The 25,447-nt window shown below is 41.1% G+C and overlaps 1 protein-coding gene across 11 annotated transcripts in view; it reads left to right on the forward strand.

Moving 5' to 3' along the window:
* caska (calcium/calmodulin-dependent serine protein kinase a) overlaps positions 1–25,447 on the forward strand; it is a 417,836-nt gene that overhangs the window by 326,358 nt on the left and 66,031 nt on the right. For all 11 annotated transcript variants that reach the window (XM_080203831.1, XM_080203835.1, XM_080203832.1 and 8 more), the window contains 3 exons: positions 6,469–6,546; positions 8,987–9,067; positions 23,110–23,298. In XM_080203831.1, coding sequence (XP_080059957.1) covers positions 6,469–6,546; positions 8,987–9,067; positions 23,110–23,298 — 348 coding nt within the window. The remainder of the gene's footprint in view (positions 1–6,468; positions 6,547–8,986; positions 9,068–23,109; positions 23,299–25,447) is intronic.

A 25,447-nucleotide genomic window follows, 5' to 3' on the forward strand; every position in this document is an offset into this window, starting at 1 on the left:
TCGAGGGAGTCAGTTTTTCTGTTATTGGCCTGGTACACTGTTGCAGAGAAGCTCGGTGTAAGTTTGAGGAACATCAGCTCATCTTGCAATTAGGTGCTTTACAGTCTTCTAGACTCAACAGTGAATTCCACAATTTCAAACTGTAAATATCGCCCCATTTTAATTAAATTTTTGCATGTTTCAGTTTTTCTCTTATTTTTGCTTTCAGACATGATCAGATCTGCTCTGGACATTTTTTTCTTGACCCATTACCATTCCCTTTGGCCCAGTAAGACTAACTCCCATGGTCATTCAATCTCACTTGCCTTCTACCCTTTTGTCCTAGTCCCATCCTCGTTTAAAACTGATTACAACGTAACTTTTCCCAGTTCAGATGAAAGGCCTTCGACCTGAAATGTTATCTCTCTTTCTTTCTCCGCTGATGGTATTGAATATTTCTATCATTTTCTGTTTTTACATCCAATTGTTACTCTGTTATTCACCACTACGAAATTCAGATCGGAGGCATTAGTCAATGCATGGTTAGCCAAATCAAAGACTGACATTGATAAGGATGAGAAAGAACTGTATACCATAATCACAATAAAAAAAATTCCATTTGTGGAATTCCATTTCTATCGGGCTTTTTCATTGCTGTTGCAGGGCAGATTAGGGTGAAATTGTGGAAAAGGTTGTTGGAGATGAAATAGTAGTTTGCAACAACATTGCAGGGCAAGGATTGTTCTTTTAGGGAAGTATGATGGATGCCATCCTGAAAAGGAAAGGGCCAGTACCTGAAGTGAGAAGTCCATTCGGTGCACTTTGGGCTTAACAGCATTCTTGTTGTTCCAATCCCCACTTGCCCTTACGCTCACCACCTGGGATTAACTGTCCATACCTGTCTGTGCTCCTTTGTTTGTACATCCCAAAACAGACTTTAATCAATTTCTGCCCAGTAGATTTTCAGTCCTGATTAGTGACAAATCTATTTTTGATCTGAATTTCAAGTCGAAATAAAAATGCCTTGAAATTGCACCAATTGAATTCTTACTCCAATTCTTATTTTAATGAAGACGTAATCAATTTAAAATAACACCTGCAATATAACAACCAACATTAGAGTTGCTCACAAATGCAAGAAGCGTTCTTCCATTGTAACGCAATTTCAATGCTTTTTTCTTGTAACCAAAACTTCATTTGAAAATTCAATGATTTATTAATGAGTGCTGAAAAACTGCATGGATAAATTTCTACCTCTTTTAATTATTCTGTACTTAAAAGCAGCAGAGATGCTACTAATTTTGGAGCTCACAGTGCAGCATTACACCTTTCCCTGCAGATTTATAAAGTCATATATTGTAAAGTAACCACTAATATTTAAACAATTAGTTGAAGCTTAAATCCAGAGCTCTGCTAAGTTTGTTACATTCTGATAAGTTTCATTTATCTAGTCCACATCTTGGAATTGTAATTATCATTTTTTTTGATGCAGTATTTTATTCCTGCAGAATAACATACGTTTAAGTCCAGTTTTGATGATTCACTTAGTGAGTTGAAATATTGAAGGTATTGGGAAGGAAGTAAATCATTCCACCTCTGCTACCCAATTCCTTATTTGTTACTTTTTTATGGCTGGGGAAATAGAATGATCCAGTTCTGTCGGAAATTAACATCATAGATCTAGGTTCCCAAAAATAGAGTTGCTGGTGTATAATGTGATTGTGTGGTCACAAGTGAGTTCGCATGAAGGTGGACACCCTTATAGTAGAAAAATGTCAGCCAAACTTTATTGCCAATAGTTCCTTATTTTCAAGAAAGAGAAACAATTTTTGAAAAAAAATTAAAGCAAAGAAAGACAACTTTAAAACAGTATTATATGATTAATTCCATTAACGATACTAATTATATATCAATCATTGCCTCTTCTCCAAAATCAAAAAGCACTGGTTTCAGAAAAAAATCCGCCTATACAAAATGGTAAAACAGAACCTATACGAGTGGTGGATTTGTATCATTGCACAAGCTTGTAAAAGGTTTGATATTAAAAAGTTATGCAGCTGCTTATAGAAGAATTAATTCCTTAAAATGGATTCAAAGTGTGGGAATAAATCCATCTGGATCCATTTGTAGTGGCTATTTAAAGAATCTCAAAGAATCTTTTATCATTCCTGCTGTTATAATCCTGTCAGAGACAAGTTGGCATTTTTAAGAAATTTGAACACCCAGCTATTAACTGACAGAATTATGCCACAAGATTTTATGTTTCATAACAAAAACAAATTTTATTGTATATATCAAGAGAAATTAAACAAACATACACTACAAACTTAACACTATAACTTATGGAGACTTATTTGACAAGGTACCTCACAAGAGGTTATTGCAGAAGGTCAGGGGACATGGAGTTGGGGGTAGGGTGTTAGCGTGGATAGAGGACTGGTTGTCAAATAGGAGGCAGAGAGTGGGGGTCAATGGGTGCTATTCGGATTGGCGGTTGGTGACTAGTGGAGTGCCTCAGGGGTCGGTGCTGGGGCCTCAGCTATTTACCATTTATATAGATGATCTGGAGGAGGGAACCGAGTGTATGGTGTCGAAATTTGCTGATGACACCAAGATTGGTGGAACAGCAAATTGCGTGGAGGGTGTGGAGAGTCTGCAGAAGGATCTAGATAGGCTGGGCGAATGGGCCAGGAACTGGCAAATGGAATTTAATGTTGGCAAGTGCGAGGTGGTCCACTTTGGTAGGAAGAATGGTAGGAAGGATTATTACTTACGTGGAGAAAAACTGCAGCAGGCGACGGTGCAGAGGGACCTCGGGGTCCTTGTGCATGAGTCGCAAAAACCCAGCTTGCAGGTGCAGCAGGTGGTCAGGAAGGCAAATGGGATGCTGGCCTTCATAGCGAGGGGGATTGAATATAAAAGTAGGGAGGTCTTGCTGTGGCTGTATAGGGCATTGGTGAGGCCGCAGCTGGAGTACTATGTGCAGTTTTGGGCGCCGTACTTACGCAAGGATATTTTGGCCTTGGAGGGAGTGCAGAGGAGGTTTACTAGGCTGATGCCGGAGTTGAGGGGGTTGAGCTATGAGGAGAGGCTGAATAAACTAGGCTTGTACTCGTTAGAGTTTAGAAGAATGAGGGGAGATCTCATTGAGACGTATAAGATGATGAATGGGATGGATAGGATAGAGGTGGAGAGACTCTTCCTGCTTAGAAAGGACAGTAGGACTAGGGGGCACAGCCTCAAGATAAAGGGGGGGCGGTTTAGAACGGAGTTGAGGAAGAACTTCTTCACTCAAAGGGTGGTGAATCTCTGGAATTCTCTGCCCGTTGAAGTGGTGGAGGCTGTCTCGCTAAATATTTTTAAGACGCGGGTTGATGGGTTTTTGATAAGAGAGGGGATTGAGGGTTATGGGGAGAGGGCGGGAATGTGGAACTGAGCCACGACAGATCAGCCATGATCTTGTTGAGTGGCGGGGCGGGCTCGGGGGGCCAGATGGCCTACTCCTGCTCTTATTTCTTGTGTTCTTGTGTGTTCTTATGCTTTTCGCTGTAGCTTCACTGCAGTGTTAATGTAAGCCTATTTGTGACACTAATGAATAAACTTCAAACTGAATTATACTTTTTACTCCACTCGAGTCCCTTTATATTACAAAATCTTTTAACGTTCAATCACCTTTCCCGGGCCAACTTAAGAGGTATATCACTATTATCTAGAATTCACACTGATTTCTTTTCGTTGTTCTAGCTATTCTCTTAAGGTAGAAGATCTCAAGGGGATACTTCCATTAGTGTTTGACTGCACAATCCTTTAACCTTCATTTAAAATCTCTCAATTCTGGATTCTACAGATCCAGTATGATCTCCCCTGCACAGTGGCTAAAAGCTTCAGAAAACACAGCTGATTATCAGTAGCCCACTGCTTTGGTTTCAAACTGCAACACTCATTACTTCCAGAGCTTCAACTGGAACAATTTTAACTGCTTTTTACTGAGGTTTATTGTAAATTTCTTCCTTTAGCTTCCAGCTAACTAAATCTCCCACTCATTTTTCCTCTTGCTGTTCTTGCCTAACGCTGAATACCAGCTCCCAATCAGGCTGCATCATGTAGATTTAGATTTAGCATTTACTATACTTCAAATCTAAGTCTGGCTTTATCTCTCGACTTCCAGAGAGCTATAAGCTACCTATGACCCAAAGTTAACAGTCTTAGTTGCATTTTGAAATATCATGCAGCCTTTCTTGCTGTCTGCACCCCAGCTGTATTCACAAAGTTAAATTCCAAACACGTGTTCTCGCTAAGCACCAGCCATCTCCATGGCAGTCTGACACACAGATTCATAGATGTTTACAGCATAGAAAGAGGCCATTCAGCCTATTGTGTCCATGCCAGTCAACAAAGATCTGAGTACACTAACCCCATTTTCCAGCCTTTAGCCCATAGTGCTGGAGGTGATGGCAGCACAAGTGAATATACTTCTTAAATGTTACAAGAGTTTCTAACTCAACTACCCTTTCAGGCAGTGGATTCTAGACTCCCACCATCCCCTGAGTGAAAAAGTTTCTCCTCAGCTCACCTTTGGCCTTCTCCCTTTTATCTTGAATCTATACCCTGGTTATTGACCACTTTACTATTGGAAAAGTGCCTTCCTATCCACTCTGCCTGTGCCTTCTCATAATCTTATTAACTTTTATTGGACCCCCTCTCAACTTTGTTGTTTCAAGAAAATCAGCCCTAGCCTATTAAATCTTTCCTCATAGCTCAGACCCTCCATCCTTGGTAATGTCTTAGTGAATCTCATCTGCATCTTTTCCAGTGCAATCTCATCCTCCCTACAATGTGGTGACCAGAATTTCATGCAATATTCCAGTTGTAATCTAACCAGTGTTTTTCCATTTCAGCCTGACCTCTCTGTACTTGTATTCTATGCATCGGCTAATAAAAGCAAGTTTGTCATCTTAACAACCTTATCTTCTTGCCCTGCCAACTTCAGGGATCTGTGGATATGCACTCCAAGATCTTCCTGGTTTTCAGTACATTCCAGAGTCCTACCATTCATAGTGTAGTCCTTTTCCTCGTTAACTCTTTCCAAATGCATTGGAGGGAGCTTTACCATCTTGCTTGCCGTGGGAATCAGAGCGGTTGAGGGGCAGACCATGGAAAGGTCTGTTGGCCTTCGGGGTGAGCGAGGCCCATTATCCCTCACTTTTCAAGGTTGAATTCCATTTGTCACTGCTCTGCCCAGGTGACCAGTCCATTGATGCCCTCCCACAGTCTATGGCTATCGTCTTCACTATTTATCACCCTCCCAATTTTTATGTCCACAAACTTCTCAATCGTACTTTGTAAATTTAAGTTCAAATCATTAATGTACACCACAAATAGCGAGGGCTTTAGCACTGAGCCCTATGAAACCCCATTGAAAGCAAACTTTCAGTCACAGAAACATTCCTCTTTCATCAGTGCACCCTCTGTTTCCTGTTTCTCACCCAGTTTTGGATCCAGTGTTCCACACCATCTATTCCCAGGTAAAATTATAAATTAACTATCTTTTCATTCCAAAGCTTTAAAAGAACAAAGAACAGTACAGCACAGGAACAGACCCTTTGGCCCACTATTGCTGTGCTCATCATGTTGCCCTATCTAGACCAAACACCTATATCGCTGTATTCCCACCTGTTCATGTGTCTATCCAGCTAAGTCTTAAATATCACTAACATATCTGCGTCAACCACCTCACTTGGCAGTGCATTCCAGGCCCCCACTGCCCTCTATGTTTTAAAAAAAACTTCCACACACACCTCTACTGAACCTTTCCCCCCTTACTTGAATTTGTGTCGTCTTGTTATTGTCATTTCTGCCCTGGGAAAAAGCTTCCAACTGTTCACCTTATCTATGCCCCTCCTAATTTTATAAACTTCTTTTAGGTCACCCTTCAGCCTCTGTCTTTCCAGAGAGAACAATCCCAATTTATTCAATCTCTACTCTTGGCTAATTCCCTCCATACTAGGCAACATCCTGGAAAAACTTTTCCGTACTCCCTCTGAAGCCTCCACGTCCTTCTGGTAGTATTTCCTTAATTCTGGGAGACCAGACCAATAACTTATATTGGAATTGCTGTAAACTTCATGTCTAGTCCTGCAGCTAAATAAGCTTATCTGCTGTTTATGATCTTCTCTTTCTAGCCATTTAACCTTTTGCATTGACATAGACCCCAACCTTTCAAGTGTAGTAGACTCCAAGCTTGTTTGAATTGCATTTACTTCAAAGTTGGTTTTACAAGTTTCTCAACCAGATACCCGCATTTTCTAGTCAAAACTTTTATTCCTGAAACTAAAAGTTGTTTTCTAAAGCACATGAATTATGTACTAGACATTTGCATACTAGACAAGGTTACTCTATAACTAAGCAGTTTTTTAGAAAGGGAACCCAACGCAATGTTCTGTTTATGTCCGTTTTTGTCTGAATTTTGCTTCTTGACTTTTCTGTTAGTTGTACGACAAGATCAACACAAAGTCGTCACCACAGATTAGGAATCCACCAAGTGATGCTGTCCAGAGAGCCAAAGAGGCAAGTTGCACAATTTTGGTTATGTTGTAATTTTTGTGCATTTAAAATGGTATTTATATCTTAATCATGTTGTGAGCCAGTTGGCTCCTGTCAGAACAGATTATGCTTGCCATTGTAATCTGAACTTTAAATTTTGATGAGGGCCAAAACCGAATGTGATAGTGATATGATTAACCTGGTGTAGATTGGAGACATTATTGAACCATAAATAATTATTGTATATACGCCCCAGCTGATTCTATTGCAGAATGTGCAATACGCTGCCTCTGACCTTGAAGTGGCTCACTTGTGTGTTTTGCTGCAGGTAGTGTCTCCAAACAGTCCTTTCTGATGCACAGGGTATGATAGCTTATATCTCGAACCAAAATTGACAACCTTAATTACAAATTCAGAAACCTTGTCCCTTAAATAAGTAGGAAGAAATTAAATCAAAACTGGAAGTTATACTCATATGTATCTATGTATCTTTAACATGTTTAGAAAAAAAACACTTGTCAGCGACTGACATGGAGGCTGATTTCATACAGGACCATGATTGTGTCATTACAGTTGGCCTCAGTGGCCTAAAGAGAGAAAAAAAATCAACCAGAATTGTCGTTAATTGCTACCCTGCAATATTGTAAATGTCCTCGTGTTACCATTTGCAAGTACAATTTGGCTTAGCTCTGTTACCCACAGCAATTGAATTGCCTGCCAAAATACAATTCTGCATGTGCATTTGCAAAATACTCACAAGGGCAAAATATTCAAGGATAATTCAAGTATGTGCTAATGCTGGGAACAATATAGGTTTCGTTATACTATACCATTTTTGCCTCTATGTTACAAAATTTATATCTGGAATGCAAAATAAATTGAAGAGGAACAAGGTCAGGAAAGTTTCAGACAAAACAGTGACCCTTTAAGAGCTTCATTGAAGCTGTGTTATTCTAAACATGCAAAGAAAATAAAACCTGCCTCATGCATGAACCAAGGCAGTTAGCAAGAAATAACATTTTGATGCTATGCCATCAAAAATGAAACACCTAAGCTTCCACTTGGATTGTGAAATCAGCATATTGTCAAACAGAGTTCCAATTAGTATTTCATTTCTCTGTATAAAACGGGAGTATATTGACAAAAATATTCACCATAGATGTTCCTTACCCTTTAATTGTTATCATCTACCTGTTACTTTGTTTTCCACTTTCTACAAGTACATATTTCATATCACTGTTGCAAGATATCATGTACTTAAAACTAAACTTTCCTTACTGATGAAAGGAATTCTTATCCAGTTGGGCGAGGGGCAAATAAGGGAAGGACAATGGATTCTAACTGTAGTCTAGTGGTATGATAATTAATATGAACTCTTATCCCAGAAAACATTTACATTTTTAGCTGTTGCTGCTCCTTATTCATGCTCCACTCTGACCCATATAAGTACAGAGAAATTTTTGAAGGAGTATGCCCACGCGACCTACTCGCATTGCACAACCAAAGGCAGTTGTATGATATTTGCCTAAACAGTGAAATCCATTCCATTAAACCAACAAAGAAATAGCTCAGTTTTTTATGTGCCATTGTTTCAGATTCCTGATTTGCAGGTTGCTTATCTGGCTACTGTGACTTCTTCAATGAAAATGGAAACATATTTAGTTACCTTTGCTGACCCCATGTAGGAGACCAAAAAATATCTTGCATTCTTGCCTCGGGTAATAATTGTCACAGGGCAGTGATGATTTTGGAAGTACAGCGCTCTAGGAAATCATCTCTTTGACTGTGTTTTGCCGTCCTATACATAAGGGCTGCACCAGATATCAACTTTCAGCCATGATTTACTTCTATAAATCCCTGCCATTTTAAATGATGGATAATCTGGCAGTGCTGAAATGGAACTTTGATTACAACACCAGAAGAGTTGCCTGGGGAACTAAAAGGGCAGAAAAGTTAAATTAAATATTAACTTTAGCCCAGAGTAAAATATGTTTATTGAGTTTAAGTTAAAAGATAGGCTTTACTTAACACTATTTCTCCATTTGAGCTCATCAGAGTTCATCAGAGTTATTATGACTGACCTGGACCTACCACCATCTTAGAGGACTGCAACAGGTGTCCAGCAAGACAATCCATCACAAATCTAGGCCTGCCAGCAATATTAGCACTTGCACACTATGCAGGGAAAGGGCAGCCAGCATGGGTAGAGAGAAGAAAATCAAAGTTAGGGTGGTGAGGCAGCAATGGGCATTACAGCCTCAGTTTCCTGTAAAGTTTACACCTTCTTTGCAACAGTATCCAGGAGATAAGTCCAGTTAAATCAGATAAGATTCACTCACCGTAAGATAGCTTTAAACAAAGGGAAAATATGTGTTCCTTCTATTCCCTCAAAGTAGTTTCCAACTTCCAATTTTGTAATTTTCCCATTCACAGAGGCTTGATAAGAATTTGTTGCATCTTGCAGGTGTTGGAAGAGATTTCATGCTATCCAGAAAACAATGATGCAAAGGAGTTGAAGTGTATCCTAACACGACCTCATTTTATGGTAAGTGCACTATTCTATTTACCACACTTCAAAATAAATGCAAAATTGTTAATGAGTACTATCAAAATTAAATAACTTCTTAAGTAACAACACTCAATGACAATCTGGTGAAGTAGTGTGTGCTCATTTTATTAAATAATTAAGCACTATGGTTAAGAAGCAAAGGAATGTCTAGAAACTCTACTTTTTGTTCATTATTCTCTTCCATTTTGTAGAAGGAAAATTATTGAGTTAGATTTTTATTTTCTTTCCCTCTGAAAGAAGTCAATTTTATTGTTCGCATGGAATCTCCTTACTTGTGTTAAACTGATGAAGAATATCCTGAAGTTCTTTTGAGATAGTGGTGGCATGATTTTAACTAACTTAGAAACGTCTCCACAACAGAACTGCATTGTAGTCTTCACAGATGTTTACACTGAAACTTCTTTGAGATGACAAAGTTGTACGAGGAAAGTGGTTCAAGATTTTCCACATAGTCAATTTAGCCAGGGAGCAAGATTAACACTGTTTATGGAAAATCTTTAATGCATGGATTAATTAATGTTCATAACAACATTTGTTGAATTAATTTTATGATGTTCTGATTCATGCAATAAAGTAAGAATTGGCTGTTAAACGATTAAAGTTTGCCCTAGAAACCATCAGTGTCTCTTTGTCTGAAAATATTCTGCTTTTGAGCATTAGCTTGTCACCTGTGTAACTTAATGCATAATGGCATTATGGATACCACTTAGTAGCTGGAATTTCATTATTTAATCGTAAACAGTGGCACAGCTATTGTAGCGGTAACTACATCGATTAGGCTAATTTTGCACAAGTGCAAAACAAGTACAATAGGATCATAAAAACGGAAGCACAGAATGCTGGTTTGTTTTGGGCCCAATCTTTGAAAATACGTTTTTTTGTCTCGCTGCAATTTATGTACTGAAGGATTTTTTGAGACATGCTCACAGTAGAGTGATATATGTCAGCTAACAAATGTATGTTTTATTAATTCAATGTGAGTGCCATTAGCAAGTCTACTTTCTAGTCCCCAGTCCTAATTACCTTTGTGAAGCTGGTAAACCACCTCCCTACACCACTGCAGTCTTTGTGGTGAGGATATTCCCACAGTGCTGTTAAGAATGTAGTTCCAAGATTTTTGACTCAACGGTGAAGATACAGTGAAAATTCCCAAGTTTGGATACTATGTGGCATGTAGGGAAATTTGCAGTGGAGGTGTGTGTTTGTTTCTCAGTGCTAGGGATTGTGGGTTTTGAACATGCAGTCAAAGGAGCCTTGGTGAATCGCTGCATGCTGTAGGTAATAATACTGCAACTACAGTGCATAGTGGATGATTTGTTGATGTAGCAGGCTGTTTTGTCGTAGATGGTATTGAGCTACTTGAGTGTTGTTTGAGCTGCACTCATCCATATAAGTGGAAAGTATTCCATCACACTCATGACTTGTGCCTTGTTGATGGACAAGTTCTGAGGAGTCAGGAGATGGATTATAGTAAGTCCCTGCTTAACTTCGACTCAATGTTACAAAGAACAAAGAACAAAACAGCACGGGAAACAGGCCCTTCGGCCCAACGAGCCCGCGCCGCCGTCCCATTGTCTCAGTGTCCTATTCATGATTTTAGTCTACGCCTAATGTGCGAGGATCAGGGAGGTCCAATATAGGGACAATTTGTTACCCAATCAATCAGCCTAAAAGCGCATCTTTGGGATGTGGGAGGAAACCGGAGCACCCGGAGGGAACCCACGCAACCACGGGGAGAACGCGCAAACTCCCACAGACACAGGCCCAAATCCATGTGTCCGCACAGCAACAGAGATAGTCTCTGAGCTGTCACGTTGCCCTCGAGATGGTCCAGTTTAAGCACACTAACGACATGAAGCAATAGGCAACTCCCGAAGCAACATCCAAGAGCAGCCCACTACAACCTGCCGCATGCATGCCCCTTGCTGGTCAACAAGGTGGACTTAAATGCCTGTGGAGACAAAAAATTCATTATTAAACAGGCAAAGACTGTAACATCCCTGAGGCAAAAACGGAATCCCAAGCCTACAATGTTTAGTAAGGCCTGCTATATCCCCCTATATGTAGACCGCTCATGTGGCTGTCTAAGTGACTCTTAAACAACCCTAGCGTGCCTGCTTCCACCACCTTACTCGGCAGTGCATTCCACACCCCCACTACCCTTTGCGTGAAAAACTGCCCTCTAATATTTGTCTTATACCTAGCCCCCCTCACCCTAAGCCCGTGACCCCTCATTCTATCCATTTCTAATAGCGGAAAAAGCTTACCACCATTTACTCTATCTATCCCCTTCATAACCTTATAAACCTCTATTAGATCCCCCCTCAGCCGACGTCTCTCAAGGGAAAACAGCCCAAGTTCGTTCAATCTTTCCTCGTAAGACAGCCCTTCCATACCAGGCAGCATCCTGGTAAATCTCCTCTGCACTCTCTCCAGGATCTCTACATCCTTCTGGTAGTACGGCGACCAGAACTGGACGCAGTACTCCAAGTGAGGCCTAACCAACGTTCTATACAACTGCAACATCAGACTCCTACTCTTATATTCTATACCCCTTCCTATGAAGGCTAACATACCATACGCTTTCCTCATCACATTCTGCACCTGCACCGACACCTTCAGGGACTTGTGCACTTGCACCCCCAGGTCTCTCTGCGTATCTATACTCCGGATAGTTCTACCTTTTATCGTATAACTCCCCTCCACATTATTCCGGCCAAAGTGCATCACCTCACATTTCTCCGGATTAAATTCCATTTGCCATCTGTCTGCCCAATCTACCAGCCTGTCTATGTCATGTTGCATTGCCAGGCACTGCTCCTCAGTACCCGCCAATCCAACCATCTTAGTGTCATCAGCAAATTTGCTGATCACACCACCTACCCCCTCTTCCAAGTCATTAATATATACTACAAATAGAAGAGGTCCTAGTACCGAGCCCTGCGGCACACCACTGGTGACAGACCTCCAATTGGAAAAGGAGCCTTCCACTACTACCCGCTGTCTCCTCCTCCCAAGCCAGTTCTCCACCCATCTACATACCTGGCCTTGTATCCCATGAGCCTTCACCTTCTCTATCAGCCTACCATGAGGGACCTTGTCAAACGCCTTACTGAAATCCATATAGACGACATCAACGGCTTGTCCTTCGTCAACCGTTTTTGTCACCTCTTCAAAAAATTCCACTAGATTCGTAAGGCACGACCTCCCTGTAACGAAGCCATGCTGCGTATCCCTGATCAGATTGCAGCGCTCCAGATGTTCATACATCCTATCCTTGAGGATCCTCTCCATTAGCTTGCCTATAACTGAAGTCAAGCTCACCGGCCTATAATTCCCTGGGTTATCCCTCTGACCCTTTTTAAACAACGGTACTACATTTGCAATCCGCCAATCCTCTGGGACCTCACCTGTGTCCAAAGAAGAGACAAAGATTTGCGTCAGAGGCCCAGCAATTTCATCCCTCACCTCCCTTAGCAGCCTGGGATAGATGCCATCAGGCCCCGGAGATTTATCCGTCTTTATACTGTCTAAAAGTCCCAACACCTCTTCCCTCGTGATGACTATTTCCCTCAACGGATCCTCAAACTCCTCAAGCACAGCACCAGACATCAGGCCCCTCTCCTGCGTGAATACCGACGCAAAGTATTCATTCAAGATCTCCCCCATTCCCCCAGGCTCCAAGCATAGTTCCCCTCCTCTGTCCCTGAGAGGACCAATCTTCCCTCTAACCATCCTTTTGTTTCTAACATAGGAGTAAAATGCCTTAGGATTTTCCTTAATCCTACCCGCCAAAGCCATTTCGTGGCCCCTTTTTGCCTTTCTGATGCCCCTTTTAAGTTCTCTCCTACATTCTCTGTATTCTTCTAACGCTATCTCTGTCCTCAAATGCCTAGATCTAATGTACGCCTCCCTCTTCCTCCTGACCAGGTCCTCAATATCCCTAGTTACCCACGGCTCTCTAATCCTACCCTTCCCATCCTTCCTCTTGACCGGCACATGTCTTTCCTGCAAAGATTTTAGTTTTCCCTTGAGAGACTCCCACATACCCAGCGTCGACCTGCCATCAAACAGCTTACCCCAGTCCGTATCTTTAAAATCCTGCCTAATCCGGTTGTATCTAGCCCTCCCCCAGTTTAACACCCTCCCCTTAGGACAGGCTTCATCTTTATCCATTAATATCTTAAACCAGACAGAGTTGTGGTCACTGTTAGCCACATGGTCTCCTACTTCAACGTCAACCACCTGCCCAGGCTCATTCCCCAGAACCAAGTCCAGTATAGCCCCCTCTCTGGTCGGGCTATCCACATACTGCTCCAGGGATCCTTCCATTACACACTGTACAAATTCCTCCCCGTCAGCACCCTCTGATCTCGGCACCTTCCAATCTACCCCGGGGAGATTAAAATCTCCCACTACCACCACCCTATTCTTCCTGCAACTATCTAGAATGTCCCTGCTTATCCCTTCTTCCACAGCCCTCGGGCTGTTGGGCGGTCTGTAGTACACACCCAACATAGTAACATCTCCCTTCCTATTCCTCAACTCCACCCATAGCGACTCGATTCCTATATCCTCTATACCTCCCTCCCTCTGCACTGCTATGATGCAATCCTTAACTAACAACGCCACTCCCCCACCTCTCAGCGACCCACCCCTATCACGCCTGAAGCACTTATACCCAGGAACATTCAACTGCCAGTCCTGCCCTTCCTTTAACCAAGTATCTGTCACCGCCACCACTTCCAACTTCCTTTCGAACATTAATGCCTTCAGTTCATCTGTTTTGCCAGTCACACTCCTAGCATTGAAACACATGCACCGAAGACCCTCAGAAACAATCCGATCCTTCTTCCTACCCTCCGGGCTTACCCTATCCCCAATCCCAGTTCCGTCCACCTCCCCACCCCCCCTCCATATTAGTTTAAACCCTGCCGAAACACTCCAGCTAACCTTCCAGCTAAGATATGCATGCCCTTCCCAGTTAACTGTACCCCATCCCTCTTGTATGTTTGCCCCTCTTTCATAAAGACTTCCCAGTGGTCTACGAATCTAAAACCCTCTGCCCTACACCAATCCTTCAACCACGCATTTAGTAGGAGTATCTCATTATTTCTAGCCCTGCTAGCCCCAGGCACCGGCAGCAGCCCAGAGAACGCCACCCTGGAGGCCCTATATTTCAGCCTAGCCCCCAACTCCCTGAACTGCCTACGTATGTCCCCCCTGCACTTTGTTCCTACATCCTTCTCTCCTACGTGCACTATCACATCAGACTCAGTCCCTCCACCCTTCAAAATTCCCTCTACCCTTTCTGAAACATGCTGTACCCCTGCTCCAGGGAGGCAGACTACCATCCTGGAGTCCCGCCTTTGCCCACAGAACCGCCTGTCAATCCCTTTGACTTTCCCATCGCCCACCACTATCTCACACCCTGCACTCTTCCCTTCCTCCGAGGTATTCTGATCTCCCTCCCTTGCCTTCTCTACCCCAGCTGGCACCCCACCCTTGATATTCCGGGGTAATTCCTCCAGGGCAGTCCTAGTGCCATGACTCCTTTTCTTTTCGCTCTTCCTAACTGTAACCCATCCATCTCTCCTCCTAGGCCCTGGTATCTGCTCAGTGTTACTGTCCCTATCCATTATTTCCTCATTTTCCCTAACTAAAAACATATCCTCCAGCCTCAGTTCCAGCTGCCTCACCCGTGCCCTTAATCGCTGCACCTCTAGACATTTCCCGCATATGTGGGCTTTCAGGAGATGTGCTGTCTCCAGAAATGTCCACATACGACAACGAACACAGTGAACACGTGTAACCCTAGACCCTGCCATTATGTTTGCCCCCTTTTAAGGTGTCCTATTAATTCCTGTTACCGAGCCTGCGCTCGCCCAAGCCCAGTGAGCTTAAGCCCTTTTACCTCTCACTCTGCTTCCCGCCTCACTCCGCTGCCCGCTCCCGACGCTGCCCGCTATCTACCTTGGCCTTCTTTTTATACTCCCGCGCTCCCTTCCCAGCAGCCCCCGCGCCTATCTCCCGCTACGGAGCACCAAAATAAACAAAAACCCTCCCGAACTAGAAGTAAGTCAAAATGCAGTAATTACAATGCAGCACACTCACCAAAAGGCAAATGTTGTTTCACTTTAGCATTGTCAGTTGTGTCAGTATATCCATTCAACTATGCCAGTTTCACTTTAACGTCATTTGCCATAGAATTTCTCTTCTATTGCCTGTCTGCTCACATGGCTTTTCCTGGAATGCTTCCACCCTTGGAGGAGGGAACCGAGTGTAGGGTGTCAAAATTTGCTGATGACACCAAGATTGGGGGAAAGGCAAATTGTGCGGAGGGTGTGGAGAGTCTGCAGAAGGATCTAGATAGGCTGGGCGAATGGGCCAGGAAATGGCAAATGGAATTTAATGTTGGCAAGTGTGAGGTGGTCCACTTTGGTAGGAAGAATGGTAGGAAGGACTATTACTTACGGGGCGAAAAACTGCAGCAGGCGACGGTGCAGAGGGACCTCGGGGTCCTTGTGCATGAGTCGCAAAAACCCAGCTTGCAGGTGCAGCAGGTGGTCAGGAAGGCAAATGGGATGCTGGCCTTCATAGCGAGGGGGATTGAATATAAAAGTAGGGAGGTCTTGCTGCAGCTGTACAGGGCATTGGTGAGGCCGCAGCTGGAGTACTGTGTGCAGTTTTGGGCGCCGCACCTGCGCAAGGATATTTTGGCCCTGGAGGGAGTGCAGAGGAGGTTTACTAGGCTGATGCCGGAGTTGAGGGGGTTGAGCTATGAGGAGAGGCTGAATAAACTAGGCTTGTACTCGTTAGAGTTTAGAAGAATGAGGGGAGATCTCATTGAGACGTATAAGATGATGAATGGGATGGATAGGATAGAGGTGGAGAGACTCTTCCCGCTCAAAAAAGACACTAGGACTAGGGGGCACAGCCTCAAGATAAAGGGGAGGCGGTTTAGAACAGAGTTGAGGAGGAACTTCTTCACTCAAAGGGTGGTGAATCTCTGGAATTCTCTGCCCGTTGAAGTGGTGGAGGCTGCCTCGCTAAATATTTTTAAGAAGCTGGTTGATGGGTTCTTGATAAGAGAGGGGATTAAGGGTTATGGGGAGAGGGCGGGAAAGTGGAACTGAGCCACGACAGATCAGCCATGATCTTATTGAATGGCAGGGCAGGCTCGAAGGGCTAGATGGCCTACTCCTGCTCCTATTTCTTATGTTCTTATGTTCTCTTTTCCTCTTGGCCCCTCTACTTCAGTCATCACGGGAATAGAGTCATATAGTACAGAAGAGAGCCATCAGCCCATTGATTGTGTCCTGATAAAACTACGCGAAATCTACACTAATCCCACTTGGCCCATAACCTTGAATATTATGACATTTCAGCGTTCATCCATGTACTTGTTAAAGGAGAATCTGTTCTTCAGTGCTTCTCAACTTCTAGGTCTCCTAGCTTCACTTTTGGCTGCCTTGCTGGCTTCATTTTCAAACTTGTGCTGAAGTCCTGAGCTTCATTGGGTGGCAGACTTGGCAGGTAGTTCTGGGACATCAGCTATTACCTGCACCAAACTACGTCTGGCACTATATAGAGCCTGGTCAATGCAAAAGTACTGTAATTTTTAAATAATTTAATTCCAATATACATTGTATTTCTTTTATATTTAGTGATGTATTTTGTTTTGCAAGCTAATTCAGCTAGGAATACTCATTGCTGTACATATAGTGCAGTATTCAAATTCCACTTTTTTTCTGGGTGAGAAATGTCAGATGGAACCTACTCTGGCTTTAACATTGATCAAGAATCATTGATTGGAATTGGTTGCATTCTTGGACACGCATCTCCATTAAGGATGGTCACTTCAGCATCTCACTGTATCATAAGCTCACAGATAACCTCACGATGCTCCACTTCTCCAGCCTCCACCCTAAACACATTATAGAAGCCATCCCCTATGGACAAGCCCTCTGTATACACAGGATCTGCTCAGATGAGAAGGATCACAACAGACACCTCCAGACACTAGCAATAATAAGGTCATTGAACATTAAGGGGAGGTGGTTAGATTCTCTTTTGTTGGAGATAGCTTGGCATCTGTGGGTTATGGGTGTTACCTGCCCCTTAACAGTACAAGCTTGGGTGTTGTTCAGGTCATGCTACATGCAAGCACACACAAGGCGCTCCAGATGGAACAAAACACTATGCAATCATCAATGACAGTCCCCACTTCTAACTTTATAATGGATATAGAGTCAATGATGAAGCAGCTGAAGATGACTGAGCCTGAGATATTGCCCTGAGGAACTCCTGCAGTGATGTCCTCAAGCTGAGATGTTTGGCCTCCAACAATCACAACCATCTTCCTTCATGCTAAGTGTGAGTCGAGCCAATGGAAAGTGTTCCCCCTTATTCCCATTAACTCCCATTTTGCTAGGGTTCCTTGATGCCACACTTGGTCAATTGCTGCCTTGATGTCAAAGCCTCTCACCTAGCCCCTGGAATTCAACCCTTCTATCCATGAGTGAACGAAAACCAAGTGGCCTTGACAGATTTCACATTGAGCATCAGTGTGCAGGTTATTGGTAAGTAAGTACCACTTGATAGCACTGTCAATACATATTCCATTACTTTGCAATGATTAAAAGTAGTCACTTGGGGCAGTAATTAGCTGGTTTGGATTTGGCCTGCTTTTATGGATGAAGGAATGATAGAAATACACACGATTACTTTACTTCAGTCTAAACATAAGAATTTAATAATGAGAATTAAAGGGTACAAAAGGGAGAGGCAGAGCAGTTAGTCACAGTAATAATTGACAATGTGAAACGCAAGTGGAAAAGACACAGACCCTGATGCATGCATTCTGCAAGAGAGGACAGAGATTTAATTGTGGAGGTACTGACTACCAATGTTCCCTGTAAGCTGCACACTGAACTATACAGAGTCCCAACCACATTCAAGTTCCACCTTCTTGGATTTTTAAGGGCTAGGCCAACAAGTGGCAGAGAATGGACTTGCCATCCAATTAGGGATGGTGGACATGCTCCTGACATTGGACAGCCAATGAGAGGCCCTCCAAAGGATGGGAGTTGCTAATCATGAGGAGACAGAGGGAGAAGGCCAAGTATGTTTATTTTTACCTTTTTCAAAGGCCACAGCTGCCTGGCCATGATCCAGGAGGGTCGACCAACATCCAGGAGCCTCAGCTGTGGTCCGGCAGATATTTATGATCTAACATGAGCCGCCCACATTGCTGATTCGAAATTCCAGTCAGCAGGAAAAAAGGTAATTAACAATAATTAGCCTTATTTGGCTGTCCACTGCTTCTCAGTAGATTGGTCAAGGTCATGATAAGGAAACGGTATGCAGACCAGTCGCATGAAATTGTTTACCCACCCAACTTTGATTTCAGCCATAATTAATTTAAAAATCTCTGTGCATAGCCACAGAAAAGAATTCAAAGCTACCATGCATTCAAATGGAATAGGCTGAATGCAAAATAGTTTAGAGGCGGCATTACTGACCACAATCATTCACACATTCTTGCGTATGGAAGTTGTGCTAGTGGCCTGGAAGGTTTCCAGTGATTACTTCTCAATAAGAGCGAATAAACCTGGTAACTACAGGCCAATCATTCTAATATTAATAGCATGTACCGTTCCAGAAACCACAGTGAATTCTTCCACCATATAAAATTACTAACCCTATTACATTGAGACATTGAGGGACGCCAAAGACAATGAACTTCTCATCACGTGATTAAGATGATAGATTGTATCACAAACTGGCAGTATCAGAGGTGGAAGGAAACTGCTGCAATGTTCAAAGCCTAGGTAAACAGCATTTCACAGTATCAAACTTCATCAGGAGCAGGTGAAATGAAGGGTTTAAAATAACTAAGAAAAGGTCACTAACTTGACATTCAAAAATTAACAGCATAAGACCGAGGCAAAATTACTAAAAAGAAAGCACCTAAGCCAATTCAACTTGAAAATAGGGCAGATATAAAAGTAGTTAGCAAAGAGAATAGTGATGTCAGAAATAAAAGATGGCAGCATAGAATTACACAGCTATTGAACATAAAAAGGAAGATGAGTCCTGCTATCAACAGTATCTGCTAAAATGCCAATATTGCTATTCAGGCTATCTAACATGGCAAGATAATCAGCATGTTCGGAAATGCCTTACAAATGCTACAGAGTCCAAAAACTACTTTTCATGCTTGTGCAAATCACTGTCTGGACGTATTTTGGTAGTTTCTAATGGTAGCAGCATAGGAGGAAGGTAGCCTGTTGTGGTTCATAACATGCAAGCACTTTGATTTGATTTGATTTATTATTGTTACATATATATAGTGAAAAGTATTGTTTCTTGCACACTATACAGACAAATCATACTGTTCATAGAAACATAGAAACTAGAAGCAGGAATAGGCCATTTGGCCCTTCAAGTTTGCTCCGCGATTCATTTTGATCATGGTTGATCATCGAATTCAATATCCTGATCCCCCTTCCTCCCATATCCCTTGATCCCTTTAGCCCCTAGAGCTATATCTAATTTCTTATTGAAATCACAAAGTTTTGGCCTCAACTACTTTCTGTCATAGTGAATTCCACACATTCACACCCTCTGGGTGAAGAAATTTCTCCTCACCTCAGTTCTAAAAGGTTTGCCCCTTATCCACAAACTATGACCCCTAGTTCTAGACTCCCCCACCATTGGACAGGATAGATTCAGAAAGAAAATTCTAACCCTGTTAGAATTTTACAAATTTTTATGAGACTCCTCTCACTCTTCTAAACTCCAGTAAATATAATCCTCACTGACTTAGTCTCTCCTCATATGACAGACCTGCCATTCAGGAATCATGATGTGGATGTGCCGGCGTTGGACTGGGGTATACACAGTAAAAAGTCTGACAACACCAGGTTTCAGTCCAACCGATTTATTTGATAGTAAATTCACTATCAAGGGGCTAACCCGAAAGCTAGTGAATTTACTATCAAATAAATCGGTTGGACTGAAACCAGGTGTTGTCAGACTTTTTACTGTATTCAGGAATCAGCCAGTAAACCTGCGCTGTTCTGCCTCAATAGCAAGGACATCCTTCCTCAGATAAGGACACCAAAACTGCACACAAAACTCCAGGTGTGGCATCAAAATGCCCTACACAGTTGCAGCAAAACATTCCTTTTCCCGTACTGAAATCCTTTCACTATGAAGGCCAACATACAATTTCCCTTCTTTACTGCCTGCTGTACCTGCCTACTTACCTTCAGCAACTGATACACAAGGACTCCACCTCCCTCAGTTTACACCCATTCATTATTAAATGCCCTACTTAGTTCCTGTATTCTGGTCCTGCGTAGCTGTACAAAAAGAATGAGAGGCATGAAAGGGAGCATTATCTTACATGCCTAGTGAGATTATTAAACTTTTCTGAGTGTAATATAGAAAAATGCTGCTCACATTCACACATTATGCCATTTCTTGCCATATCCATTCAACAACTCACTTTGATATCCATCAGCCTGTCATGAATTTTTTCTGTGTCCATTTTCCAAAGGCTTGAGGCTGTTGTGGAACTCTTATTTTCCCCAAGAACCATTCTGCAGTTCTGCAATTTTTTTTATCCTTGCTTCAGTGACGAAAAGCATCTCTCCTTTGAGCTTCTGCAGACTTGAAGTTCTCATTTGTAAACTTAAATTGGATGTGTGTTTTGCATTGGCAGCCTCCACCCTGCATGTGAAGAATGAGTGGCCTATTAATTGCAAATGGCCCTGACTGACTCCTGCAGACAACCATTGCCCCACTCTGTCCAATTCCCAAGTGGTTTCACACAGGGAGATCAATATTAGCTCTAATGTAATCAGTTCAGTTCTTGTCATTTATTGTCTATTTTGAGGTGGATAAGAACAATTTAGGTCACTCTGAATTTAATATTGAGACTGGAAAGTATGTTTCTTCACAGTCCTCTTTCTGTAAACATATGCCTTTTTCCTTGCATTAAACTGAAAAGATATGGGGACTTGAGGCCACTGAAGGCTGCTTAAAATGAAACTCTGTCCTAATCTGGACGCTTCTCTTTGAGTTAAATATTTGAGTTGTTTAACTTCAATTTTCTCCAAGAAATACGATTTTGCTAGTAACATTTAATTTGATCTTGAAATTTCTATGATCTCTTGATTTATTAATGGAATTTGACCTGTTGGAGGAAGCTATGTAAGTTTCAGATGTAATACGGTAACAGACCAGTTCTGTTAAACAATGAGAACAATCAGTAGCATATTGGAAAGAGTTTGGCAAGGGAGTTGCATAGTGCTGTAATTTGGAGTGTGTGTCAGGTGAGAACTCTCAGAATGGTTACCGCTTTGCACTGAAAAGTCTGTTACAAGTATGATCTCTTCAGAGAAAAAAAGTTCTTTTAGTGTATATTTTGTGAAAAAATTTGAGCACATTGTACAGAGATTTTAAAATATAGAATAGTTTTATATTTTATATTGCTTTGCAGTTGTGTCTTAGAGCAGAGTATGCAGCTTTTCCTTAATTATATACCATAGCTATCTTTAGCCTTGGCTTCATGATGTATTCTCAGTACATCTGATCAGCAATCATAATTTGAGTGGTAAATTGCAATGGGTTTACAGCTTTTCATTTGGAAATAAAACGGTCTGACTGGTGCAAGTTTTTTTTAGCCACTCTTCTATTTTATACATCACATGGAATTGATAAGATAAATAAAACAAATTTCCCTAGATCAGTTATTTCTAAACTTGCCAGTTGTCAAATTTTATGAAAAGTTTGATTTGTACAGTACTACAGAGTCCTAGAGTACAAAACAAAACTGTGGTGAAAACAAACCCAAACTTCCAAGTAAAAATCATTATATTTTAAGATTATCAAATAACTTTACATACCATGCTGCCTTTATAACAATCATATCATTTTTAACACATTTCCCAGACCACCTGCTTCTCATCTGACAGCGTTAAAAGATAGATTGGTTACCATTAATTCAGAAACAAGGAGACTAGCAACTTGAATAAAAAATCCATCACCTCCATATCTTAAATTGGTTGTGGGGGGGGGGTGTGGTAATAAGAGATTTTGGACCTCAGTCTTGCCAATAGAGTGATTCCTTAAATATAACTATCTCAAATTGCATTTTCAAAATTTTTGATACTGATCAAATAATAACAGACAAAAATCTCTTAGCAGTTGGAATAAAGGCATAAAAAAATTATCAATTGCATTTGTCAGTATTCAACCAGTTCATCCTTGATTTATCTTCACACAAGCATTTCTGCCAAGTTGGAAGCAAGTCAGCATCTATTTTGTTAGTGCCTGAGCATTCAAACTAGAATCATTTTCTAACCACCAGGATCTAATTAACTGTTGGTGGTTTTCTAAATTTAAAAGTACAGTTTTTGAGTATAGTTATAATGTGTTTTTATTGACTTATGATGTAACAAAACTGATGTTTTCAGTTTGAAAACTTAATTATTATACACAGCCAACAAGCAGAGTCACAGTCAAAACTGTTACAGCGACTGTGTATATTGTTGCAGCGCTGGGAACTCAGTATTAAGATTCCAAAGATTGTTTATATTAGCTGGATGCGATGTGGCATTGAATTGTCTCCAAACTGAACCACCTCTTCTGGGGGGCTCATTGATCGAAAAGCAGTTCTGAGTTCTTCATTCAGATTATTTGCAATGCAATAGCAAACAAGAATTAAAGTTTTTAACAGATATACGTTTTTCATTTGTTACTATAAATGAGTTATTACACATGTCAATCTTTTTCCATGCCTTAAAAATAGATTTGAGGAAGAACAACTTGCACTTCTCCAGCGCTCTGTGCGGACAGGAAGGTGGTTCAAAACTCTCTGTTAAGAAAGGAAATATAGTGGATAGAAAAGTGGGAAGTGAAGAGGGTGAAAGGACAAATAGAATGATTAACAACATTTTTTAAAATTCAATTTAGTGTTCCAGTTTTATTTTGTTTTAAACAACTAGGCCTTGCTGCAAACTCATGACGTTGTGGCACATGAGGTATACAGTGATGAAGCATTGAGAGTTACACCACCACCAACTTCTCCTTATTTGAATGGTGACTCACCTGAAAGTGCAAACGGAGACATGGACATGGAAAATGTAACACGTGTTCGACTGGTCCAGTTCCAGAAAAACACAGATGAACCTATGGTAATATAGAATAAAACCCTAACGTTTTCTAATTTTAGTAAATTTTTACCTGGATGTGCTAGCAGAGGTATCCAATCATTAAAACTGTAATTTTAATTTTCATAAAAAACCACAGCAATAAAAATATGGCAACTATAGTAATCATCTTTTCAGTGGAAGTCATCATTAGATACCCCTTAATATCATAAAGCATCTGAAAGTCCTGAATAAGGATTAATGTGGATTTATTGTATTGTGTATTAACAGTCCAGGCAATGCATTTTTATGTTGACTTAGAACACAAATTACAAATTAACCACTTTTTAACCCAATGTAGATTTCATTGTCACTATTGATTAGTTGTGGGCATTAATTCAGACATAAAATGAAGATTATATTTGGTAAGAAAAATACTGTGCGAGAGTTTACATTGTCTTGATTTACTTACCAAATTATAAATTAATCCTTTTCCAAGTCCTCGAGTAGCAATTCCTGTGTGTGTGGATCTTGGCTGTGAACAGCGTCCAATTCAAATATCCTGTAAATGATTAACCAGGTTATTATCACTTGTAACAGTAGTTGCAAATGACCTGTGAAAAACGAAATGTTATTGTGAGAAACGCAGCTCACAGTTAAACAATTTAGTCAAGTTCTGAAGGAGCAAGATATTTTATTTAACGTTCTTGCAAGACCGGGTGTCCAATAAAATAGGCACACCTTACATCGATTTGCAGCACATTTTTATACTTTTTTACAAGCATTGTAATGGCTTGGCAATGTGTTGTTCTCCCCTAATTGGTGGTCCCTGTCCCATCTATGTGTTGTCATTCCCCTATTGGCTCGAGGTGCCCCAAGTTTCCATCCCCTCTACTCCCCATCTAACAATGTCTTCTGTTATCACAAGAGTGCATTAGTAAACTCATCCATCTTATCTAACACTGTTACATGTCCAGTTCAGATTGGCGGTAATCAATCCTTTGCCAACTTAATCACTGCTGTCCCGACTATCTCAGTGACCTTTTTCCCCCTTTTATGCTTAGTTGTAGAAACAACACATCTTGTATACCATTTGCTTTTTATAACTTGGACCCACACATCTGGTGTTATTCCTACACCACAGGCAGTCTTTTTATTGACCCTGACTATTGCTCTGTTAGCAGCAGCGAATTTTATGCCCTATGTTTGTGACTAAAATCACAGTTGTTTCCATAATGTGGGTTATCAATGTGCCTGACTATATCCAGTCTACCTAACTTTAGGCTATTTTTCTATGGTGTACAGATACATGTGTTAACAGCATCTTTACCTGTTGCTCACATTTATGGAAAGGGAGACTACCAGTTTATTTTTTGTTCATACATCAGTTGGTTGAAGTGGAAAGGAGAGATAGCAGATGAGTTGGAATATAGATAGGCTTTTAAGTAATTCGAATAATCTGCAGTACAATAGTATACTAAACTTAGAGAAGAAATATAATGCTATATAAAATAAGATGCCAGTACCACCATATGATGCAAACCTCGAAATTTCAATTACAGGGCAGATATGTACCTAGGATGACCAAATTAGGGTTTTTATGCAAACTATATTTAAAAAACTGAATAGTAAAACTCTATTTAAAAAAATGGTTGCAACGGGACCTTTTGTCTAACACAGGAAATACTTCCAACTGGAACTTCCTGTCCATAGTGATCCGCAACATTGAAGTGAGCACAGTATTCAAAAGCCCAGGTGGGTCCAGTGAAGTTTTCAACTCCAGTACTACTACTCAGCTGACCATAATAATAAATGACCTTACAGCTGAAAGTTATCATTTAAACTTCGTTTCACTCACTTTGTATATTCTAAGATGGGTTTTGGGATTTCAAAGCGCTTTTTGTTAGGAAGTATACTGCTTTGACCAAGTTTCAGATCAAAATGTTTCTTCAAAGGAAATTGATTTTAGAAACTATTTTGAATAAATTCTATTGGCTGCAAATTTTTGATATGATGTGTTCATATAAAATGTTCTTCTAAGAAAAATGCTTGTCACAGTGATATAAAAACTTTTCCTATTTTGTCCAAGCATGATATTTATACAGTATATTATGAAGAAATGCACCTGCAGATTGTTCTGATCATTCTTAATCTTTGCATGTTAAATAGACACACTCATTTAAATAATTTAATT

Source organism: Carcharhinus amblyrhynchos, chromosome 15 (assembly GCF_965287045.1).
Source record: "Carcharhinus amblyrhynchos chromosome 15, sCarAmb.v2.hapA, whole genome shotgun sequence".
In the NCBI taxonomy this organism is placed as follows: Eukaryota; Metazoa; Chordata; class Chondrichthyes; order Carcharhiniformes; family Carcharhinidae; genus Carcharhinus; species Carcharhinus amblyrhynchos.